This window comes from Lepus europaeus, chromosome 10, assembly GCF_033115175.1.
Source record: "Lepus europaeus isolate LE1 chromosome 10, mLepTim1.pri, whole genome shotgun sequence".
In the NCBI taxonomy this organism is placed as follows: domain Eukaryota; kingdom Metazoa; phylum Chordata; class Mammalia; order Lagomorpha; family Leporidae; genus Lepus; species Lepus europaeus.
Genome location: NC_084836.1, coordinates 109495253 through 109516523, shown reverse-complemented (window position 1 = coordinate 109516523; position 21271 = coordinate 109495253). Strand labels below are relative to the sequence as shown.

At 46.1% G+C, this 21271-nt stretch overlaps 1 protein-coding gene across 1 annotated transcript in view; it reads left to right on the top strand.

Moving 5' to 3' along the window:
• PTPRT (protein tyrosine phosphatase receptor type T) overlaps positions 1-21271 on the top strand; it is a 787789-nt gene that overhangs the window by 195666 nt on the left and 570852 nt on the right. Inside the window, exon 6 of the mRNA XM_062202558.1 lies at positions 3999-4292. Within this exon, the coding sequence (XP_062058542.1) occupies positions 3999-4292 (294 nt within the window). The remainder of the gene's footprint in view (positions 1-3998; positions 4293-21271) is intronic.

The following is a 21271-nucleotide window of genomic DNA, read 5'->3' as shown; positions in this document are numbered from 1 at the left end:
CACAGCCTCAGGACAGCTGCTGCCCAGGCCCTGGAGTGGCCTCACAGGTTCTTGTCCTTGTGGTGCTTCGATGCTGGACTAGAAGGTACCAATGCCATCTCAGCAGCAGGTAATGGCTCAAGTCCTTGGGCCCCTGCCACCCACGTGGGAGACCCAGATGGAGTTCTAGGCTTCTGGCTTCAGCCTGGCCCAGCCCTGGCCAATACAGCCACATGGGGAGTGAACCAGCAAATGGAAAATTTCTCTTTCTCTAACTCTGCCTTTTAAATAAATCTTTTAAAAAAAAATGATGCTTTTAAAGATTGATTTATTTATTTGAAAAGAGGTGGGGCAGTCTCCCCTGTGCTGGTTCACTTCCCAAATGGCTGCAATGGCTGGAGCTGCACCGATCTGAAGCCAGGAGCCAGGAGCTTCCTCTGGCTCTCCCATGTGGGTGCAGGGGCCCAAAGACTTGGGCCATCCTCCACTGCTTTCTCAGGCGCATTAGCAGGGAGCTGGATGGGAAGTAGAGCGGCCAGGAATCAAACCAGTGGCCACATGGGATGCTGGCGCTGCAGGCTGGGACTTTATCCCACTGTGCCACAGTGCCAGCCCCATAAATCTTTTTTAAAATGATATTAAGACAGAACATCATTTCTGCTTCCCTCTCTATGACTCTCTAGTTGGTGTGTCTTCTATTTTTTTTTTTTTTTTTGACAGGCAGAGTGGATAGAGAGAGAGACAGAGAGAAAGGTCTTCCTTTTTGCCGTTGGTTCACCCTCCAATGGTGCAGGGCCCAAGGACCTGGGCCATCTCCACTGCACTCCCGGGCCACAGCAGAGAGCTGGCCTGGAAGAGGGGCAACCGGGACAGAATCCAGTGCCCCAAGCAGGACTAGAACTCAGTGTGCTGGCGCCGCAGGCAGAGGATTAACCTATTGAGCCGCGGCGCCAGCTGGTGTGTCTTCTAAAGAATAGCAATTCTAAATCAGTGGGTCACTAAATAAAAGAACAGTTACAAAACAGAGCCACAACCTCATGGCTTCTTGGTGCCAGATACAGGAAATGCTGTGATGAACCTGCATGGTGTATTCTTGAGGGGACAGAGGGAGGGAGAACCCAATGGCTAGTCTCTACTCTGCACATGATTTTGTGGACTTGCAAGGTGAAATGTAGACATCTGTCGTTATATTTGTACCCAGAAATACATGAGATGAGATTAAGCATTCTGAAAATTTAACACATTATTTTCTTTTTGATTGATAGTCCATATCTGAAAACTGCTAGTGCCTGAAAAAGGAGAGCAGAAAAACACAGCGAAAAGTGGATGGAAGAGAGCTTAATGTGGCCTCTTGCTCATCCCCCAAAGTGTTGAAGTCTGCTCTTCTTAATTCTGTCCAGGGCCAGCCTGTGAATAATTATATTAAGGAATTAGGCAGAGTCATCACAGAGCTACAAAATATCACCCTCGGGGCCTCATTGGAGCCTGATGGGAACCCTGGAGACTTGATAATGGTGATCAGAGGGTCTATACATTTAAAATGCACAAAGGATGAGCCCAGAAATTATTTGTCTGCCAACTTAACTTCTCTACCTGGAACAAATTATCCAAAAATCAATTTGCAAACACCTTTGAGATAACAAGGTCTTGAGTAATAACCTCCATGGCTTTGTAAAGAAAGCATCCAGCTTGACTAATCTGCTTAATTTCCTTCTACGACCAAATGGTACGCTATAATAGTGGCAATCCGAAGTTGTCCCTTAAGATTTGTTTCAAGTCATACTGAGAAAATATTGCCCACCCCTGTTTTATAGCAATTATTCTGTTTCTGGAGAATTTTTGCTGCTAGGTAATTAATAGAAGGGGGATGCTGAATGAGTCTCTACCCTGAGACCTTCGCCTGAGTTCCAAGCTAAAATTCATACCTGCCTTTGTTAATATGTGGAGCACAGAGGCCTCCCAAAAGTAACATGTTCGCAAACAAAATCTGCATTGAACCTGCCCTTAAATGCATCCTTCACTCTACTTTATTCTCTAGGATTGCTGACTTGTTCATACTCCTTGACATAATCCAATCCCCGGAATTTAGCCCTAAAAACAATGACAAGGGCTGAAGTCATTTGCACAATGTTTAGTGCAGATTATATACCATAGCAAACTTGGAAAATGGTTAGTGTGGTAACTTGGTGGATTGTTTCACAGCTATCAGAGACAATGACAGTAAACTTCATGTCACAAGTAAAGTCCTCATCACACAGTGAGGGAAGACCAATACACAGTGGTTCTATGAGTTGTTGTAACCACATGAAAAAAGGTACATGAATTAATGTCAGAATAGAATACAGAGAAATAAAACTGGCTGTTATAAGGAGTGGTAGCAAATCGGGATGTAGCCTCTCTTCTCATTTTCTTTGTTCTTACACTGCTGTCTTTGTTAAATGCAAGCAATAACACCCAGTTTGATTAAAAGAAAATGAGTATCAAGAGGCAGAAAACCTTGCAAGCAGAGACCTGGGCCAAGAAGTTACACAGGCATGGCCTTCACCCTCCGTAACTGCTCCACGAATGTGGTTACGTGACCTGATCACTTGCATTCTAAAATTCTTTTTTCCCCATCAAAATAGAAGTCATTATTTTGTCACCCAAATCACGTGAAATAATGCATGTCAATTTTCCTGGTATGTAGGAAGAACGAAATAAGCATTTAATTTCTGCAGCTTTGTCAGTGGGTTAAGGATTGCCAGAAAGAAGCCACTATAAAAGCCTGTTGCAATTTTACCTAACCGCGTAGAACTTAATGGAAGAGAGGTGGCAGCACAGAGCAGATACAAGATGATCCTTTGACCCTTAATTCTGAGTGTTCTCTGGCAACTGGCACTCGCTCTGCTGGAAGGAACCTGCCAAGGTTGAGTGAGAGCTCTGTTCTTTCTATCGCGGTTTGGGGAGAACGTCCGTTAACGATCCATGTGGTCCTCCCTGGGCTGTGTTTACACATCTCAGACTGGATTGTGAACTGAACTGTGCTTTTGTACAGCTAGGTTTTTCTTTGCAGGGGAGAGGAAGAATCTTCACTCGAACAGCTTCTTTGTGCTCTGGAAAAACCATTTCCTTATACCACCTTCTTTCTTTGCTTTCTTTCAGTGAAGGAGGTATTGTATTTGTTGAAAACTGAAGTGAGAGGCTGGCGCCGCGGCTCACTTGGCTAATCCTCCGCCTGCAGCACCGGCACCCCGGGTTCTAGTCCCAGTTGGGGCGCCGGATTCTGTCCCGGTTGCTCCTCTTCCAGTCCAGCTCTCTGCTGTGGCCCAGGAAGGCAGTGGAGGATGGCCCAAGTGCTTGGGCCCTGTGCCCGCACGGGACACCAGGAGAAGAACCTGGCTCCTGATTTCAGATCGGCACAGTGCACCTGCCGTGGCGGCCATTTGGGGGGTGAACCAACGGAAAAAGGAAGACCTTTCTCTCTGTCTCTCTCTCACTGTCTAGCCCTGCCTGTCAAAAACAACAACAACAACAACAACAACAAAAACTAGAGAAGTTGGAGGGGGGACTAGGTGCTGTGGCATAGTAGATTAAGCAACTGCCTGTGGCACTGGCATCCCATATGGGCGCTGGTTCAAGTCTTGGCTCCTCCACTTGTTATCCAGCTCTCTGCTGAGGGGCTGGGAAGACAGTAGAAGAAGGCCCAAGTGCTTGGGCCCCTGCACACACCTGAGAAACCCAGAAGAAGTTCTTGGATCCTGGCTTCAGCTCAGCTCAGCTCTGGCCGTTGTGGTTATTTGGGGGGATGAACCAGTGGATGGAAGACCTTTGCACTCTGTCTCTCTCTCCCTCTCTCTGTAACTATGCCTCTTAAGTAAATAAATCTTTTTTAAAAAGTGAGAAAGTGAGAGGTGTGTGGGTTTACAAAGGTCTTTTGCTCTTTTATGTGACTGTGTCTGGAATTCTGCCACTTGTCCACATGAGCTTGGATTCTGCTGTGCAAACCACTGAGGGTCCTCTGCTGATTGCTTGTCTTTCAGAGCCTCCCACGCCCATTGCCCCCCCGGAGCTGCTGGCCGTGGGGGCCACCTACCTGTGGATCAAGCCCAATGCCAACTCCATCATCGGAGATGGCCCCATCATCCTGAAGGAGGTGGAATACCGCACTACCACTGGCACCTGGGCTGAGACCCACATTGTCGACTCTCCCAACTACAAGCTGTGGCACCTGGACCCCGATGTGGAGTATGAGATCCGTGTGCTGCTCACCCGGCCAGGCGAGGGGGGCACAGGGCCACCAGGGCCTCCCCTCACCACCAGGACCAAGTGTGCTGGTAAGAGCTTCCTTCTTGCTCCACGTTGAGATGCTGGTCTGCTGCTCGTTCCTGCGTCTCTTTGGCGGGAGGGAGCTTCCCGTTGCGGAATGAGACAGTCGAGGTTTGGGTGTTGCCCTCGAGGACCTCCTGGCTTGGGCTGTGTCTCGGGATTCTGAGCGTGATTCAGAGAACTCCCTGACTTCTGGAAGTGTTCCTGCTTCTGAGAGTGTTTGATAGGAGGCTGGTGTGTCTGTCCAAGGCTCCCAGTGCCCATGTGCATGGCTGAGGCTTCCGCTGCTCATAGTGTCTAGGAGGGTCGCTGTTGCTGTTTCTCTGAGGGCTCCCGGCTCTGCCCTGGAAGGTCTCGTCTAGACTGTATCCTGGAAGGCTTCTGGCTTCAGTTGTATCTGGTCGGTGCTTGTGATTCCAACTTCACCCCTCAAATCCCTGGGCTGGGCCTGTGACCCTTGATTCTGGCAGTGTCCCTGATGGCTCCGGTTTCTCCTGATTGGTTCTGGAACTACCTTAATCCCTAAGAACGCTCAGACTCTTTAACCTTTGGGGGCTCCTTCTCCAAGAGTCATGGTGGGGTCTGTTCCTCCGAGAGCCTCTGGCTTCTCAGAACTCTCTGTGGGTTCCTGGATCCAACTGTGTGTCTGACATTCCTGGATGGTGTTTCAGAATGTGCTGGCTAGGACTGTGTCTCAGAGGCTCCCTTGGTTCCAGTTTTATTCCTGAAATCTCCTGGCTTCCACTGTGTGCCCAGAAAGGGACTGCTACTTGGGACTGTGGATTTTAACGTATCTCTGAGCTGCTGTGGGCTCTGGATGTGACCCAAGATGTTAAAATAGCTTGCTATCTATTTTTTACAAATTGCATCGTATGTCTTACCTAGTTTTATCCCCCTAAGTGACCGTTCACAGTTAGTACTCTTCTCGCATGTAAACATGGACTAGAGGCACAGTATTTGAAAACTTTTGGTCCCAAGTCATAGTCATGGTCCCTGGTCGCACAGCTGGGTTTGCGCTCGGTTGTCTACTCCAGCGTCCTTGATCCTTGGTTACACCATGATGGGTAAATAGAGAAATAAGTGCCTTTGGCTTGGTGGCCAGAGCTGGGGCTACTGTATGGAGTGGGGAAGCAGGTGGCATGAGCTGTATGGGATAAGGAGTCATTGGTGGCTTTTGGATCCATCAGTACAACAACTGTGCTACAAAAAGCTTAGCGAAGCATAGTTGTTTGTGTAACAGCCAGGCATATGTGTCCCTAAAAACCACCACACTGTGCCAAGTTAGTCGATAAAAACTATGGAAGTTGAAGGAAGAAAGGAGGCCCAGAGCAGCACACTCCTATGTCATCAGTGACACATTAAAAAACGAGATATTTAATAGAAATGATGGCATAAGTTACGCATGTCTAATAGCTAAGAAATGCATAAATCCTACAAATCACGTAGCAGGTTACCTTGAAGAAGACTTGAAATTTGCTCGTGGAGGTAGGTGTTGGAAAGGTTGCAGCCTGTGGGTTAGGGTGTAGTGTGGAAACAAGGCTGGCCACGGTTGGTGGCAGCCTGTACCACCAGGTGCAGACGGAGAGGCTCCCGATGCACGTGGTGAGCCAAGGGGCCAGGTGGGTGCTGGGTATGTGTGCAGTCTGTGTTTTGTGTGTTCCTACCTGGTTCATTTTAGCCAAGTGCGGTTTTCTACTTCCCTGATGTTTTTTTGTGTACAAAGATCACACCTAAGCAAATGCACAACTCGTGGTGTGCCCGAACTGGTACATCGTATGTCATTCGTGTTATACCACACTGGCGTTTTCAAAGCAAACATTCTACTGGAACTTAGTGCAACTGTTCTTCAGTATCTCAGTAGTGTGTGTTGGTAGCATGTAACCCAAGCATAGCGAGTGTTTTTGTGGTTTAGAAATGTTCCTTTGAAGGTTATTGAACCACTGTGATGAAAAGAGATACTATTTTCTTGATTATTTTAAAAGCAGGTCTTTGGTAAAATTCTTCATTGAAACCTGATAATGAAACTTACTATTTTAAAAGGACATAAGGGTATGTTATTAAACTTGGTAATGCCTTATCTCAGCTTTGCAATGCAATATTCATCCATAAAAATAATTGATTTGATCCTGCTGATGAGATTTCTCTCTTTCCACAGGGTATGTGTAAGGGTTTTCAGGGTTTTTGATCATTATAAATGATATTCAAAGTACCTTAGCAGCCCCCATGGACTTATTTGCTGATGATCATATAATACATTTTGAAATTCAATCACAAGATGATCATCTCAATAAAAATTTACAATCTACTGCAAACTGTTGCCACAACTGTGTAATGGATTTTACAAGTTGAAAACACAATAGCATGGCTATCACTATAAAAATTATGAGTTAAAATGCTGTTTGTGGTATTATATTTCAAGAAATGTTAGTGTTTAAGTAAGTTATGGCTAAAATCTTGAATAACCCACATTCTACAAGATGTGTCATCAAGAAAATAATCTTTCTTGCATTGTCCCCGTTGGTGGAACGATTCTTGCCTCATAATGAATTTTTAACTTTCCGAGCTGATATCCATTTGTAGAGGCTCCTTATTGGCACTGGTAGGCCGAGTTTTTTCTCCCCTTTCTCTACTCTATTATTAATCATGCTGGAAATGTACTCATTATTTTACAAAACAGAAAATGAGAGTGTGGAGCGTGGAAGGTATAATTTCTGCCCAGAGGAATTTACAGGCTGGGTTAAGATTCCAGCAAAACAACAAAAAGGGTAAAACATAAACACGAAATCATGTATTGAAATAGTGTGCTTCGTGGAGGAGAACAGGGTCTGCATGCAAAGAGCAGTGCTCCAAGCAGTAGTGCTAAAGCAGGCAAGGAAGGGCCGCAGACCAGCGGCACCCATGCTGCTGTCGACTGGAGCAGGGGTGGGGATCCTTTTTTCTGCCAAGGGCCATTTTGGACATTCATAACATCATTTGCAGGCCATACAAATTGATATCGACTTAAAAATGAGCCTGCTATAGAATGATTCAACTTGGAGTCCCACCTGCAGTTGCATTGGCAAGGCCAGATCCATTGATTTCATGGACCTTATATGGCCCACGGGCTGGACGTTCCCCACCCCTATGAGACAGAGGCATAATCCTCTATGTGACAGGATTCAGAGCTGAAGTCTGGAAGGTGGTGAGGCCACAGGGTGGAGCTGTCGTGAGTGGTACCAGTGCCCTAATAAACAGGACACCAGGGAGCTCAAGAGGTCCCCTGCCCCTTACTTTGTTGGGAACACAGGAAGAAAATACGTGTGGGAACCAGGATACAAGCTTTCACCAGATACATGATCTACTGACACCTTGATTTTGACCTTGGTTTTGGACTTTTCCACCTCCGGAACTGTAAAAGTAATTCTCTGTTGTTTATAAGTTGTGTATCGTGTTCTATTGTAGCAGCCCAAAGGAGTTAAGACAAATACCACTTTGCACTTGTTAGAAATGCAGATTCTCAGGCTCACTCTTCTGACCTAATGTACCAGAAGTCTCAGGGTGAGACCCAGGACTCTGCTTTAAGGAGCCCTCTGAGCGATGCTGGTGCACAGCCACCCCACTGATTTGCTGGGATGCACCAACATGCCCCTCAGGAGGTGCCCATCAGCTGTTAACTGATCCCCGAGGCAGCTCTGAGAGGTACCCAATAGGAAAACCAAGACTGAGAAACCATCAAATCAGGATCACAGATGATTAAGAGCTTAGAACCAAGTGTGGGGGCCTGAGGGATACCATTCCACGTTCCTTGATGGAGTTTCTAGCCTGGGAACTTCGTTGGCTCCCAAGTGTCCTCTTAAGGTGGGACGGGGTGGTTGGGGACACTGGTAACAATGGAGACCAGCCGAGATTGGATGGGTGCTACACACTTCCCATCAAACAGTTCCTGAGCCTGTTTTAGGTTCTGTGCTAGGCATTAGAGACAGAGAGTGGCCTAGGAAGGACGTGCCAAGAGCAGAAGAAGTTAACAGCTTGGGCATGGCTCAAGAAGATTAAGGGGATGGGGGAGCTACTCAGCAAAGACAGATGGGTATATATTCTGGTTCTTCCATTTATGACAGGTCACTGACCAAGTAGCTACTTGGGATTCTAGGAACAGAATCCAGCCCTTAAAGGTGGGATATTGTAGGGGAAGGTTGTTTAGAGTTTGGCTACAGAGCACCCTACCAGTTGAATAGGCTAAGGTTTTTAGCCACTTATAACAGAACTTGTTCAGAATATCAGATGGGAATCTGGGAACATGGGGACAGGAGAAGGTAGTGAAAGGTGACGCCCAAGACTGCTGGTTGAGATGCCCGAGAGATGAGTAGTGGAACCATTTTGTGCAATGGAAAATAGGACCGAAGGGTAAGGATGTGAGTTCAGCTTTGAGAGTGTCGCGTCTGAGGTGCAGATTCACCGCTGGCAATGGGAGTATGTGAGTCTGCAGACCAGCAGGCCATGTCTTTCTCTTCCGTGAGATCTACCTGATTTGACCTGGACTTCAGGATCAAAGGGGCTTCCAGGTATTGAAGAAAGCAATCTAATCCTCTGTTTTGTTGTTGTTCTCTTGAGAAACCCATTCATTTTTTTTTTTTCATTCATCATTTTGTTCCTTTTCCTCAGTTCAATCATTCACCATCCTTCCTGAGATACGGGCCTGGGGGCAAATGCAATCATATTTATCAAAGTGCTGTGAAAAGCTCAAAATGCTCTTTAGATGCCTATAATGAAACAAATCATTATTTGTTGCTGCTAATATTATGGATGCTAAGATTATGCATCATTGTGTCAAGGCAGGAAGTCTTGTCCATTTCTCAGGATGGACCGGCATCTGGAAAGTGGGCCATATTCTTTGGTTGTTCTCAATCATCCTGTGAGAATTCCCGCTTCATGACATTGCACAGAATGCTGGATGGCTTCCTCCAGCATAGCTCCAAGAGCAGACACCCAGTGACAGGAGCCGGGCCCTGGGCCAGCTGCACGGTACCCACCCCGCCTCACTGTGAGTGCTGTATCAGAGCCCCCCTTGCAAGCCATCTTGCCGCTGGAGGGTTACTCTTCCTCCCTAGCCAGTATCAGCCTGGCTACTCTAAAACTGGAGAGGATCATGTGCAGACAGTACCCACTGGGTTCCCAGGAGTGGCGGCAGCAGGCAGGCCGCTGGCATGAGCTGCCTAACACTCACTGGGAGAACCCAAAGCAACAGCTTTGAGAATGGATGCCCAGGTCGGTCACTGGGGAAGGCGCACTCCTGTCCTGGGAACCACTTCATCGGGGTCTTGCAGCTCCACCTCTCTGAGATGTGTCCTGTGTGGCCAGAGATGCCACGTAGGCTGCTGGCTGAGAGGCCTCCTGTTCCCCCTACCCAAGGGCTGACTGCATGTTACATTTTATTTACGTATTTATGGTTTCTACTGGAAGTGGTGTGTATCTAGCTCCCTCTCTTCTCCAGGGGATGGAAGAAAGAGATTGAAATTGCTGAGTTCAATGAAGTGAGAGTAGTCATTGGAATTTAGGGAAAAGGATATGGGCTTCAGAGCTGAAAAGAATCTGGTTTTTATTTCACACAGGGCATGTGCTGGCTAGGTGACTGGGGATTGATCCCTTTACCTCTGTGCCTCGGTTTCTTTTTCTTCCACTTAGGGGAGACGATTGTCATTGTCAAGCTTCCGTGAGATAAGTTACCTGCCTCACAGAAAAGTCAGGCCGTAAAAACTGCAGTGAACACAGTTTGTGAAGAAATCTCGGGTCTTGGAAAGAGCTGTCAGAAACGAAGGAGGTTCCCTTCCCTGTGGTACAGCGGACTCTGTTGTAAGATGCACTTCTCCAGTTGCTACTGGCGTTATTCTCCAAGGCTGCGATCATTTGGCACAGAAGCAGTGGCTCCTGCAGGAGGGTGGGCAGATGTGGCTGTGCAGGTGTCTGGAGTCATCGATTTGTAGCTGCCGTGGCGCCTGATGAGGGTTGCTGGGGAGGATGGCAGGCATCTCTTCCAATTCTGTCTCTGTTCCCTGTATCCAGGTCCCTCTTTGGTCGGGGAGGATAAGGCTGTGGCAGTGAGGCCCTCTGGGTCCAGAGCAGAGAGGAGGTGAGCCCTGACCCTTAGCTCTTAGCATCCAGGGGTGGCCTTTGTGTTCTTTGAGGGACCAGTGAGACCTGCGTGTAGTTCCAGAACAAGAAAGATAATTCGAAGACTTAAGGAGGTAATTCAAAGCCTAGAAGAGAACAAGACCCCAGCACCAGCCTTGTGAGTCCTTTTCTCTCTTTGTCTAAGCTTTGACGGCATCATCTGTAAAGTGGACTAGCCTGGTCTGACCTACCGATTATGGCTCTGAACTGGAAGTAAATGGACCTTCCTTCTGAGCAGGATGGCCATGTGAGCAGAGACCTCTAATACCCATCTCTGCCCTGCCATAGTCCTGGTGAGATGATTTATAAAGCTTACAGGAGCATGGCAAGATTAGCCATCTAAAACACATCACCACCCATCTGGAGCCAAAGGAATGCAATCAGTGGATTCAAAAGACCCGTGGAGAAATCTTAAGACCACAAGAAACTAGGGCAGGAGGGGTCATCTGTGCAGACCACACTAAGCTCACAAGAACCTTGCTGCTGCTGTAGTGCAGGTGAGCCCTGAAGGCAGCCGCAGAGATGGCTACCACTTTCTGAAGAAAAACAGAGAAGGGGGCACTGGCTGTTCTTGCATCCTCTCCTGCTGCCTGCAGCATCTATGCCTTCTTGCATGCCCAGGGATTGTGGCCATGGAGGAGAGAAGAGGGATGGGTAACACAGGGAGCCTGCCCTGACCAGAGAGGCTGTAGAAGTTAGGGTGTGTCTATAGAGGACAGACACCTGCTAGGGCGTGAGATGTCCTGCACTTCTTGAAGACTGTCTCTCCTTTTCCATCACACTCACGACGTCTGTGAGTGACTCCACAGATTTCCCATCCCTTGGTTTAAGAAAGAGGTGGACAGAAGGTAAGATCCTTTCTCCTTCAACCTAGAATTCCTGGCGTCGGAGACTTTCTCCTGCCAACTGACATCTTTGTCTTGAATGATCTGACTGCAGCGGTGGGAGGGAAGGGAGTGGGTTTCCAGTTAGGCCCCTCCTCAGGATCTCTAGAAACAACAGCCCGAAGCATGATAGCGCTTCTCTGTGGACTGTGGCAATATGGCTGCCTACTCTTCTTGGTTAGGTAAAATTCTAAAAGGAGAAGAAAAGTCCTATGGAACTACCTGCTGCACTTAGATTTCTCTGCCATCCCACATTTCCTGGGGCGTCTGGAAGGTGAAGAACAGAGCCTGTCAGCAAATACTCATGCAGTCTCCCTTGATCATGAAGATTGAGGTTTGACAAGGAGAGGGAGCTACAGAAAGGTATTCCTAATGATAAAAGCTAACATGGCTTGTTTATCAAGTGAATCGGATTTTCTAAAGTTAGCCTCAAAATGTTTAAAAAGTAGAGGTCAGTCACTACAAGGCTATGAAAAGTTTGCAATAACATAAAATAAATATATGATTATAGTAATGAAAACAGCAGCAAGCAAGTTGAATAGCTACCATATGCAAAATGTGTTGTTTTGAGCCTGTTTGGAGTATTCTGCTTGTAACTCTTGCAGCAACTTTATGGGTGAGTGTAGTTTCTTCCATTGATGGTCTGGGAGGCAGGCGTCTTACCCAAGGTCACACACTTGCCCGAGTGGCCCAGGTGAAACTGGAACGTTAACTGTGTAGCTGTAGAACTCATTCTCTAGTAGCACCCCCAGAATCCCACACTATTATAAAAGCGTGATGTGCCAGGACCAAGCTGGGTGTATCCCAAGAGGTGCTGATGAAAAAACGTTGAATATTAGAAAAGCTATTGGTATAATGCCTCATATCAGTAGGTCAAAGGATAAAAGCCATCTGATCCTCTCAAGAGAGACTGAAAAGTAATTTGAAAAAATTCAGCTTTCATTACTGATCAGAATTCTTCATAAGCTGGGAATGGGAAGGCACTTTCTTATTTCAAGCAGAAAATGTTCTTATAGCCTGAAAGCCTCTGAGAATAAACCAAACTAAAAAAAAAAAAAAAAAAAAAAAAAAAAAAACCTATTAGAATGACCGAAAGATTTCAGTATTATGGTCAAACACAAAGCAAATAAACAAAAATCAATAGTCATATGCCAAAATAACCGTTATAAAAATACAATAAAATGTATCATATTCTCAAATGCAATTAAAGTATAAATGCTGAGGAGTAAACTATGAAATCTGCAGAATCTATATGAAAATACATACACCAACAAAATTTTATTGAGGATGATAAAATGAGACCTGAATAAATGGAGCAATATATCATGTTTTGGATTAGCAAATTTAATATTGTGAAGATATCAATTCTCTCCAAATTAATTTATGGGTTTAATACAATTGCAATCAAACTCCTAATGGGATTCTTTTGGGAACTTGACAAAGTGATTTAAAAATTGATCTGAAAGAATATACAAGGGAGAGAAGTCAAGAACACTTTGAAAAAGTGGTGTGAGTAATTTCTCTGAGATACCAACATTTATAATAAGTATGGTAATTAAAGCCCAGAAAAAATACAGTATATGGTAAACTGACTTTTAAAATTTATATGAATTTACCAAGTAGTACATGATTAATAAATTGTACATAGTACAAATAATCTGAAAAATTAGAATCTATTGTATATATATCATGTTGTACCAAATAAATTATGGATATGTTAAGAGCTTAAAGGTAGGGGCCGGTGCCATGGCTCACTTGGTTAATCCTCCGCCCGTGGCACAGGCATCCCATATGGGCGCTGGGTTCTAGTCCTGGCTGCTCCTCTTCCAGTCCAGCTCTCTGCTGTGGCCCGGGAGTGCAGTGGAGGATGGCCCAAGTGCTTGGGCCCCTGCACCCGCGTGGGAGACCAGGAGGAAGCACCTGGCTCCTGGCTTCGGATCAGCGCACCGCCGGCCGTGGTGGCCATTTGGGGAGTGAACCAATAGAAGGAAGACCTTTCTCTCCATCTCTCACTTGTCTGTAACTCTACCTGTCAAATAAATAAATAAAATCTTAAAAAAAAAAAAAGAGCTTAAAGGTATAAAAAAGCAGGAGCTGGCAGGAAATTTAAAACATTTTTTTTCTTGGGAAGGATTCCCAGATCAAGAAAAGCCAACAAAGCACCACTGAGGTTACAGTTTGCAAATTTACTGTATGAAAGGAAATAGGAAAAGAAGTCCTTCTGTGCATGTTAACAGTATTCACACATCCCCACTGGATGTGGGGAAATGTGGGACAGAACTGCAAAAAGGGAAAAATAATCCTTATACATAAAGGCCTGTAACATTAAAATGTGATCACACTGATAGGGAAACAAAGCTGAACGGTATAGAGAGATAATTGCCAAACAAAATGAACAGAGAAAAGCATATTAAAAATATCCAGAGTCACAGATAATCAAATAAATAGATTTTACCTATATTATCACCAAAGTATATTTTCAAATTGCTGATGATCAACATTGGCAAGGGGCAACACAGTGAGCTCTTACGGGCATTTCTGCAGCTGGATTAAACAGACATAGCATAGTTAGTGGACAATTAGCTAATGTTTTTTTCTAACAAAATAATCGGAGCTGCTCAAAAGGAGTTTTATACCCAGAGGTCATCATTGCATTATTTATAAGGACAAAAACTTGGTAATCACTTAAGCGCACCAATAAAAGGAGACTGGTGAAGTGAATTGTGGGGCATGCTCACGGTGGAATTCTGTGCCGGTCTTACAAACCACGTGTTCAGAGAATGCCTGATTGCGTGCATGGATCACTGCTCATGCCATAAGTTTAAAAGATCGGCTTAAAAGCTGCGTAAGTAATCACTGTTCCAGTTTTGTGATAAACACAGCATCTGCATATCAGTTGGGGCCAGCTTATCCGTGAGAACTAGGAAGTATTGACCAGAGTGCCCCATTCTGGATCCTGCAGGCGGAGGTAGGCAGAGAAGCTCTTGGTCTCCATCCCCTGCCTGCCCTGAAAGCTGGAATATCAGGCTGATTCTCTTGGCCATCCTCGTAGAACCTCCTGGGAACCTGGCTCCTTTCCCAGCGGTCTCCCAGAGCCCCACGGACAGAGGCTGTTAGCTGGAGCAGGAATCTTCTCTTGGTATTTGATGGGACACAGGCGAGGGGGTTGGCACCTTCCCAGCAAACAACTCCAAAATCATTTCCTATGTGTCCTTTTAGCAGAGACATTTCACTTCTTCCTCTCCCCTCTCTCGCACATCACTCCCAGGTGCAGCAAAGTCCTGTTCTTCTCATTTCCAGAGCAGTTCAGCTTCTCCAGGCTCTGTTTCCAGGTTCTCCTTCGCATGTCTTTCATGTGGAGCTGAATGTTAAATGGTGGAGGATCCTTACTTCTGGGGTTTAACCCTTCTCAAGGACATCCCTACTTTAAAAATGTTTTAGTCTATCTGTTTGTGTGTGCTCATAGACACAGACTGTACACACAGACATGACACACACATGGAAGCATTTTCTAAACTTCATGGAAAATGAAATTACGAGTTCCTTGGGGTCTAAACAATTTGAAGTTCCTGCATAGTTTTTTCATGATGCACACTTTCCACAAACTTTGTGAAGACCCCAGAAGTACTTACACATTCAGGCCCTGATGTTATGAATCACTGCTCATGTTTTCTCATTGTGTTTTTTGTGTGCTGTTTAAAATTGATGTTATTTAAATGAGCTTCCTCCCTTATGGTCAAATGTGAATGTGAAATGCTACTATCAATTGGGAAATACCCTATATAAATGTGGCAGGTTATTTTGTTGCAGTTAGCAAATCAGTGTCGTTTTTGGAAGGTGTAGGGCCAGTTGCATAGTTGCAAAGCCCTGGAATGTCAGCCAAACTTTGGTCTCCATGTTCAAATGGAACAAAGAACAATCATATGAGGGGGTTGTGTTCAGATCCATCTGAGTTTGACTCTCGATTGTCGTTAGGATGCTGTGCCTTGGGTACTTTGCTTGACTTCTCTGAACCAGTTTCCCCATCTGTTAAATGGGGACAATACCGCTCCCTGTCTGGGTGGAGATTGTCACTGGTGTTTATGATGTGCTCAGTGAGGGTTTTCCTCAGTGAACACGTCTGAAGCTCTGCCCTCAGTGAGGTAGGTAGTCCAACATCACTACCACCAAGGCCTAGAGGTGTTGAGTGCTTTGCACCGAGTCACGCACGCTAGGGAGCGGCTGAGGTTAGCATCCGTGGAGTCTGACACCTGGCTGTGTGACTCAGTGCCTGGTACAAAGTCTAGGATGTAGTAGGCGCTTGGTGAATGGGATCCCATGGTACATTAATGTCCTAGAGACTCACTTTCTCTTTAGGTACCCAGGCCCTCCTCGCTTATCAGCCCCAAGACCCTCGCTACCATGAATCCAAGGGGCAGTGGCAGCCACTGGCTGCATTCACAGAAGGGCCTGAGAAGGCCACTGTCCCAGTAACACAGTCTCAGCCAAATGATGTCAAAGCCAGAAGATGCCCAGGGCCCTTGCCCGCCACTGTCCACCCCAGATTGCAGAGGTCCTGGTTCACTAGGAAGCATGGGAGAGGCCCGCGGAGCACAAACACGGCTTGATGCAGAGCCAAGAAATGACCATGGGCCAGAGAACAGAGGAACGTGGGTGTGCGGTGTGGTTTCTGAGTCATTTTCCTCTGTGGCGTGACCCACAGTTCATGTTGAGACAGAGGGCAGGTGCGGCAGGAGCTGAGAGTGAGGTTGGGGTGCCTATGTGTATCCAGCAGGGAGCGGATGTCCATCCGCCATTGCTGTAGGTTCCCCTCCTGGGAAGGTCTCGGACCAGGAGTCCCTTGTAAGTGTTCCAACCACCTTTGCCTGGCTGGGCTCAAGTTGGATGTGGATACAGTCATTCCAGCTACCATAGCAGGTGCTCGTTCCTTCTTTTCCATATTCATACTTGGAAAGAAGAAACTTTTTGAAATACGGAAATAACTCATTGAAAATAGGAAATTGAGCCCACCTTCCGGTTGGGTCAGTACTTGGCTTGTGTGTCTTCCCCTTCAACCACTGACTCCGTGCTTATGTAATCATGTCCCTTGTGCCCTTTGTAGTCCCCAGTGCCTCTGCACACCAGAAAGTAAATATTTCACAGGTTCTTAAGGAGTTTCCACCTTGTTTAATGACTCCAGTGTGTCTGATTACCTTAATTTGCAAAATGATTCCCACATTGTTAAATATTTAGATGTTTCCAAAATGTCACCATCTTCCTGCCTGTAGCCTTCTGCTTGAGTAAATTTCTGAGATGAAATTTCAAGGAATGAGGTATTAAAAGATAGAGACATCCTTATGGCTTTTGCTACATGCCACAGATTGCTTTCAATGAAATAATTATGCTGTTTTATAATGATGTGAACAGTTTCAGTGTAACCTCGCCAGAATTATGCACTATCGTTTTGTTTTAATTTTGCCCCATTTCATAAGCATAAGTGGCATCTCCAGTCTATATTTATTCCTATTTCTCTACAATTTTTTCTTCTGCATTCTCCTCTACCTTGCTCACATGGGCCAGCCACTCTCATCTTTCTTTGTTCCTCAAAAATACCATGGTCAAGTTCTTTTCTGCCTCAGGCCCTTTGCACAGGCCAACCCCTTTCCCTGGAACTCTCTTCTCCAGGCAACCCCTTCCATAACTAAGTCATCATTATTCTTTGCCCAGACCATGTCTGGCATCCTGATCTCAATTAGCCTCCTATTCACTTTCCTATTTGACCACTTAAAAACACAGTTCACAAAACTGCTTTATAATCACTGAGTTGTGTGTCTATTACATGAGACTCTACTCCCCAAGGACAGCACCCTCGTCTGTTCTGGTCACTGGCGCCTGGAGTTTTGCATGGTGTGCGCAGGCGCTCGGTCAGTAGGTGCTGAATGCCTGAAGATGTGAATGTGTACCGAGACTGGAAAATCGGATGCATACATGGAAATTAAAGTGACCCAGTGTAGGCGGACTCATTGACGATAGCTGTTATCCAGGTGGCATTTTTAATCATTTCCTGTCTTGAATTTAACTCATTCATCACTGGGTTTTAATTTTTTTAATTTTTAATTTTTTATTTATTTTTTTTGACAGGCAGAGTGGACAGTGAGAGAGAGAGACAGAGAGAAAGGTCTTCCTTTTGCCGTTGGTCACTGGGTTTTATGTTGGCCTTTGGTAGGTGCTAGGATTTCAACTTCCTTTTCTGAATAGTTAGTCTACTATCCTAGCACCGTTAGTGAAATGGCTTACTATGCTCCAGGTGAGGGGTTGGGAGGGAAAGAAGGTGGTCACGTAGAGGAGAGAAAGATGGAACCTTAGAGGCTGTCCCGGGGAGCTTCACCCTGGGAGACTGCGAATCTGCTGACCTCAGATGGAGTGGCAGAGCAGACACCCTGGGAGGAGAGCTGCAGCCCGCCCGTGGGGCCAGCATCCCCTGTGTGTGTAGCCATTTATAGTCCTGTCTTCCTAGAGTGCTGTGTCTGTGGGTCCTGTCTCCCTAGAGCACTGTGCACGTCTGTGGATACAGTGACCCTGGGATAGCTCAGATGATCACTCCCACTTTATACCGGGGGACATTGAGGCGCTGAGGAATTCAGTAATTGTCCTCACGTCTTAAATCTCATAATGGCTTTAAAATAGCACCTGCTGACCCCAAATCCTTCCAATTCCTGCTGTCTGCTCGCAGCAGGTTTCTGTGTGCTATGAATCTTGGATTAACCAGGTGCCTTGGAGGGAAGGTGGGGGCCATGGGATGGAGGCGGCGGGAGTTCTGATTAATTGAATGGTATTGTTTTCCCTTGGAGGGGTAAGCAGTAAATCCATTTAAACTTGACCCAGGCTGTTTTATATAGGCCAGTATATGAACTAAACACAATCAGATGGAGCCCGGAGGAATATCCCCTAAAAGGAAGAAGTCAATAACGTGACCCTTAATTGCCTTTACAGACAGAACACACACTTGACGGTCCCTGCACCCACCCCTGAGCATCTTATCAAAGCTGCGGCAGCTTTGACATCCAGCGGCCATCTCGCTTCGTGAATGTGCTCGATTCTATACCCCTTGAGGACAGAGCTCTGTGGCTGGCACAGCCAGCAGTTAGAAGGAAGGATGAGTATACATCTCCAGCTACGTGTGCTTATCAAGCTAATCTGTTGTGATGAATCTGGAGTTCATGACTTGAGCAATGGGGTGTCCGTAATACACAGCACAAAAACGCTCTACAGCATGACCGTCCATTGCAGCTGCACATTCAGAAAGACATTAGAGAGAAGGTATTACCTAGTAGAGTGCTGGGCCCTGTGGGGATATGCCATGAAACCTGTCACACGAGCAGGGTAAAAACGCTGACCAAGATGTTTTCCTGCAAGGTGGGGACCTCTGGTGCCAGGAGCTATTCAAACTTGTGCTGAACTTAGTGGAAAAGTTAAGGCAGTGTTCCCATCCTGATGGCGTTTTGTGGTGATGAAATAATGTTATTATTTTTATCCTAGAAGATGCAGAGAAACATAAAAGTAGAAAGTCATAGTCCTCCACTAACACCACCACATAGAAATGACTGCTTTAGATTTTGGTGTAACTCTTTCCATGAGTGTTTTTACTTTTCTTTTTTAAAGGCAAAGAGACACAGAGAAATCTTCTGTCTGCTGGTTCATCCCCCAAATTCCTGAGCAGCTCATGTTATTTAGGCTGAAACCAGGAGTTGAAACTCGGTCCAGGTCTCCCGTGTGGGTGGCAGGGACCCAACCACTGGAGCCATCACTGCTGCCTTCCAGGGTGAACATTAGCAGGAAACTGGAACTGGAAGCAGAGTCAGGACTTGAACCTAGGCTCTCCGATAGGGGATGTGGGCATCACACGCAGCATCTCGTCTATGCAACAAAGGCCTGCTGGTTACTGTTTCTTTAAAATGTAGATGTGCATGTGTCCTTTGTCAAAATTGAGTCCATAAACACATGTTCTGTAAATTTCTTAAAGATTATTTTATTTATTTGAAAGGCAGAGTTTTAGGGAGAGGCAGATAGACAGAAAGGTCTTCCATCTGCTGATTCACTCCCTAAATGGCCACAATGGCAGTGTTGGGCCAGGCCAAAGCCAGGAGCTTCTCCCAGGTCTTCCACATGGGTGCAGGGTCCTAGGGTCCCAAGGGCTTGGGCATCTTCTGCTTTTTCTGGAGCATCAGTAGGGAGCTGCATCAGAAGCAGAGCAACCGGGGCTCAAACTGGCACCCGTATGGGATGCTGGCATTGCAGGTGGCAGCTTAACCCACTATGCCACAACACTGGCCCCAATGATATTTACCAATTTATAATCATTTTCCCATGATCTTACTTTAATAAATACAGGTACACGTTGAAAAACTCTACATGGCAGCCATGCATGGAGCTGTGTGTTAAGCTCTGTAGCATGACAGACAAGACAGACATGGTCTGAATCGTTATGGATCCTGAAGACTAGTGGAGGAGACATACATTAAATAGAACGTAGACACAGGATATAGTCCGTCTGCGTTATGTGCAGAGTCCATGTTTGCAAGTTCACCTGCTCACGGAAATGCACAGATGGCACCAAAATCAACACTGAGGTTGGGTCCTCCTCATTCACAGACCTGCACGGAGCAGTGAGGACTTCATGTGGCCCAATGCCTGTGCTCCCAGGTGGTATCAAATGGGTGACCCTTGTTCCACCTTTTGCACTGCAAATGGGTCCTCTTTATCACCTGCTTAGTGCCCTGTTTTTCACATTGTATACTCACTGTTTAGAATGTCCCTGAGTGTAGTGCTCAAGGGATCTGTGATGTTTCCAAGCACAGGAAGGCTGGGATGTGCCTTGTGGATAAAATAGCTGTGTTAGGGGAGCTCCCTTCAGGCACGCGTGCTGGTGCTGCTGGCTGTGAATCCAATGCTGATCAATCAGTAGTATCTATTAAGCAAAGTGTCTTTAAGCAGAGCAAACACACAACTAGCTTGTGCAGTTGTCAGTTAAAAAGCAAATATTGAGACCAGAGGCTTGCAGGCACCTACCCCAGGTTTCCTCTTGGAGCAGTGGTTCAGTGTGTGCCAGTTTGGAGCAACTGTATAGAACATTTCCATGAGTAACAGGAATCAACTATGCTCATTTGTGTGTACAAATCAGTGAGGCCGGAAATGGTTAGGAATGGGGGCACGTTTGGGTTCTTTAGCTCTTTATGGCGTTGAAACTCCTAAAATATAAACTTCAAGAAAAAGCGAAGTCATGACTCTGACATTAGAGGCTTTAAAAGTTTATGGAAAAACGTTTAATTCCATTACCCATGAATTTTTTGTAGCGCTCTTGTATAAAATGTAAAAATGAACATGATTTTGTTGAATTCATTAATAGGAAACTGACAAGGTGTGAGACATAGTACATGGGAAAATCCAGAGAGAAGCATTTGTGGATCAGGAATGAAATGAATATGCAAATAGAGGCAAACGACTTCTACCTTCTTTGTCGGTAGGGGGGTTGTTATTCCTCCCCCAGGAAGAACCGTGTACATGTTTGCAGCCAGGAATTGTTCTGTAGCTGCTGCCGATTGTCCGTAGCTTCCAGGGTGATGAGATGGCTCCCAGAGAATCTGAATCCCATGACCAGGAAGTGCGTGCTATAGACAACATGTGGTTTTCCATCAAAGTGTGGATTTCCCCCCTACAAAGCTGTGGTAGCAAACACAATCAGCCTAGGGGGTGAGGAGAGTGAGGGGAGCCAGGCTGTGGGATGCCACCAGTGTGGGGTTGGACTGTGAAGATGGAGGAGGCGGTCACCTGGCTGCAGGATTGCGGAAGATCTGCCCTAGGGCTTCCCTGGGATTTGGCAGCGTGACAGGCCCTGGTGAGTCCCCGTGAAAGCAAGGAGGAGGAGCCAGAGTGCCACAGGGTACGTGAAAAGGGGACAAGAAAGTGAAAGCATGTTT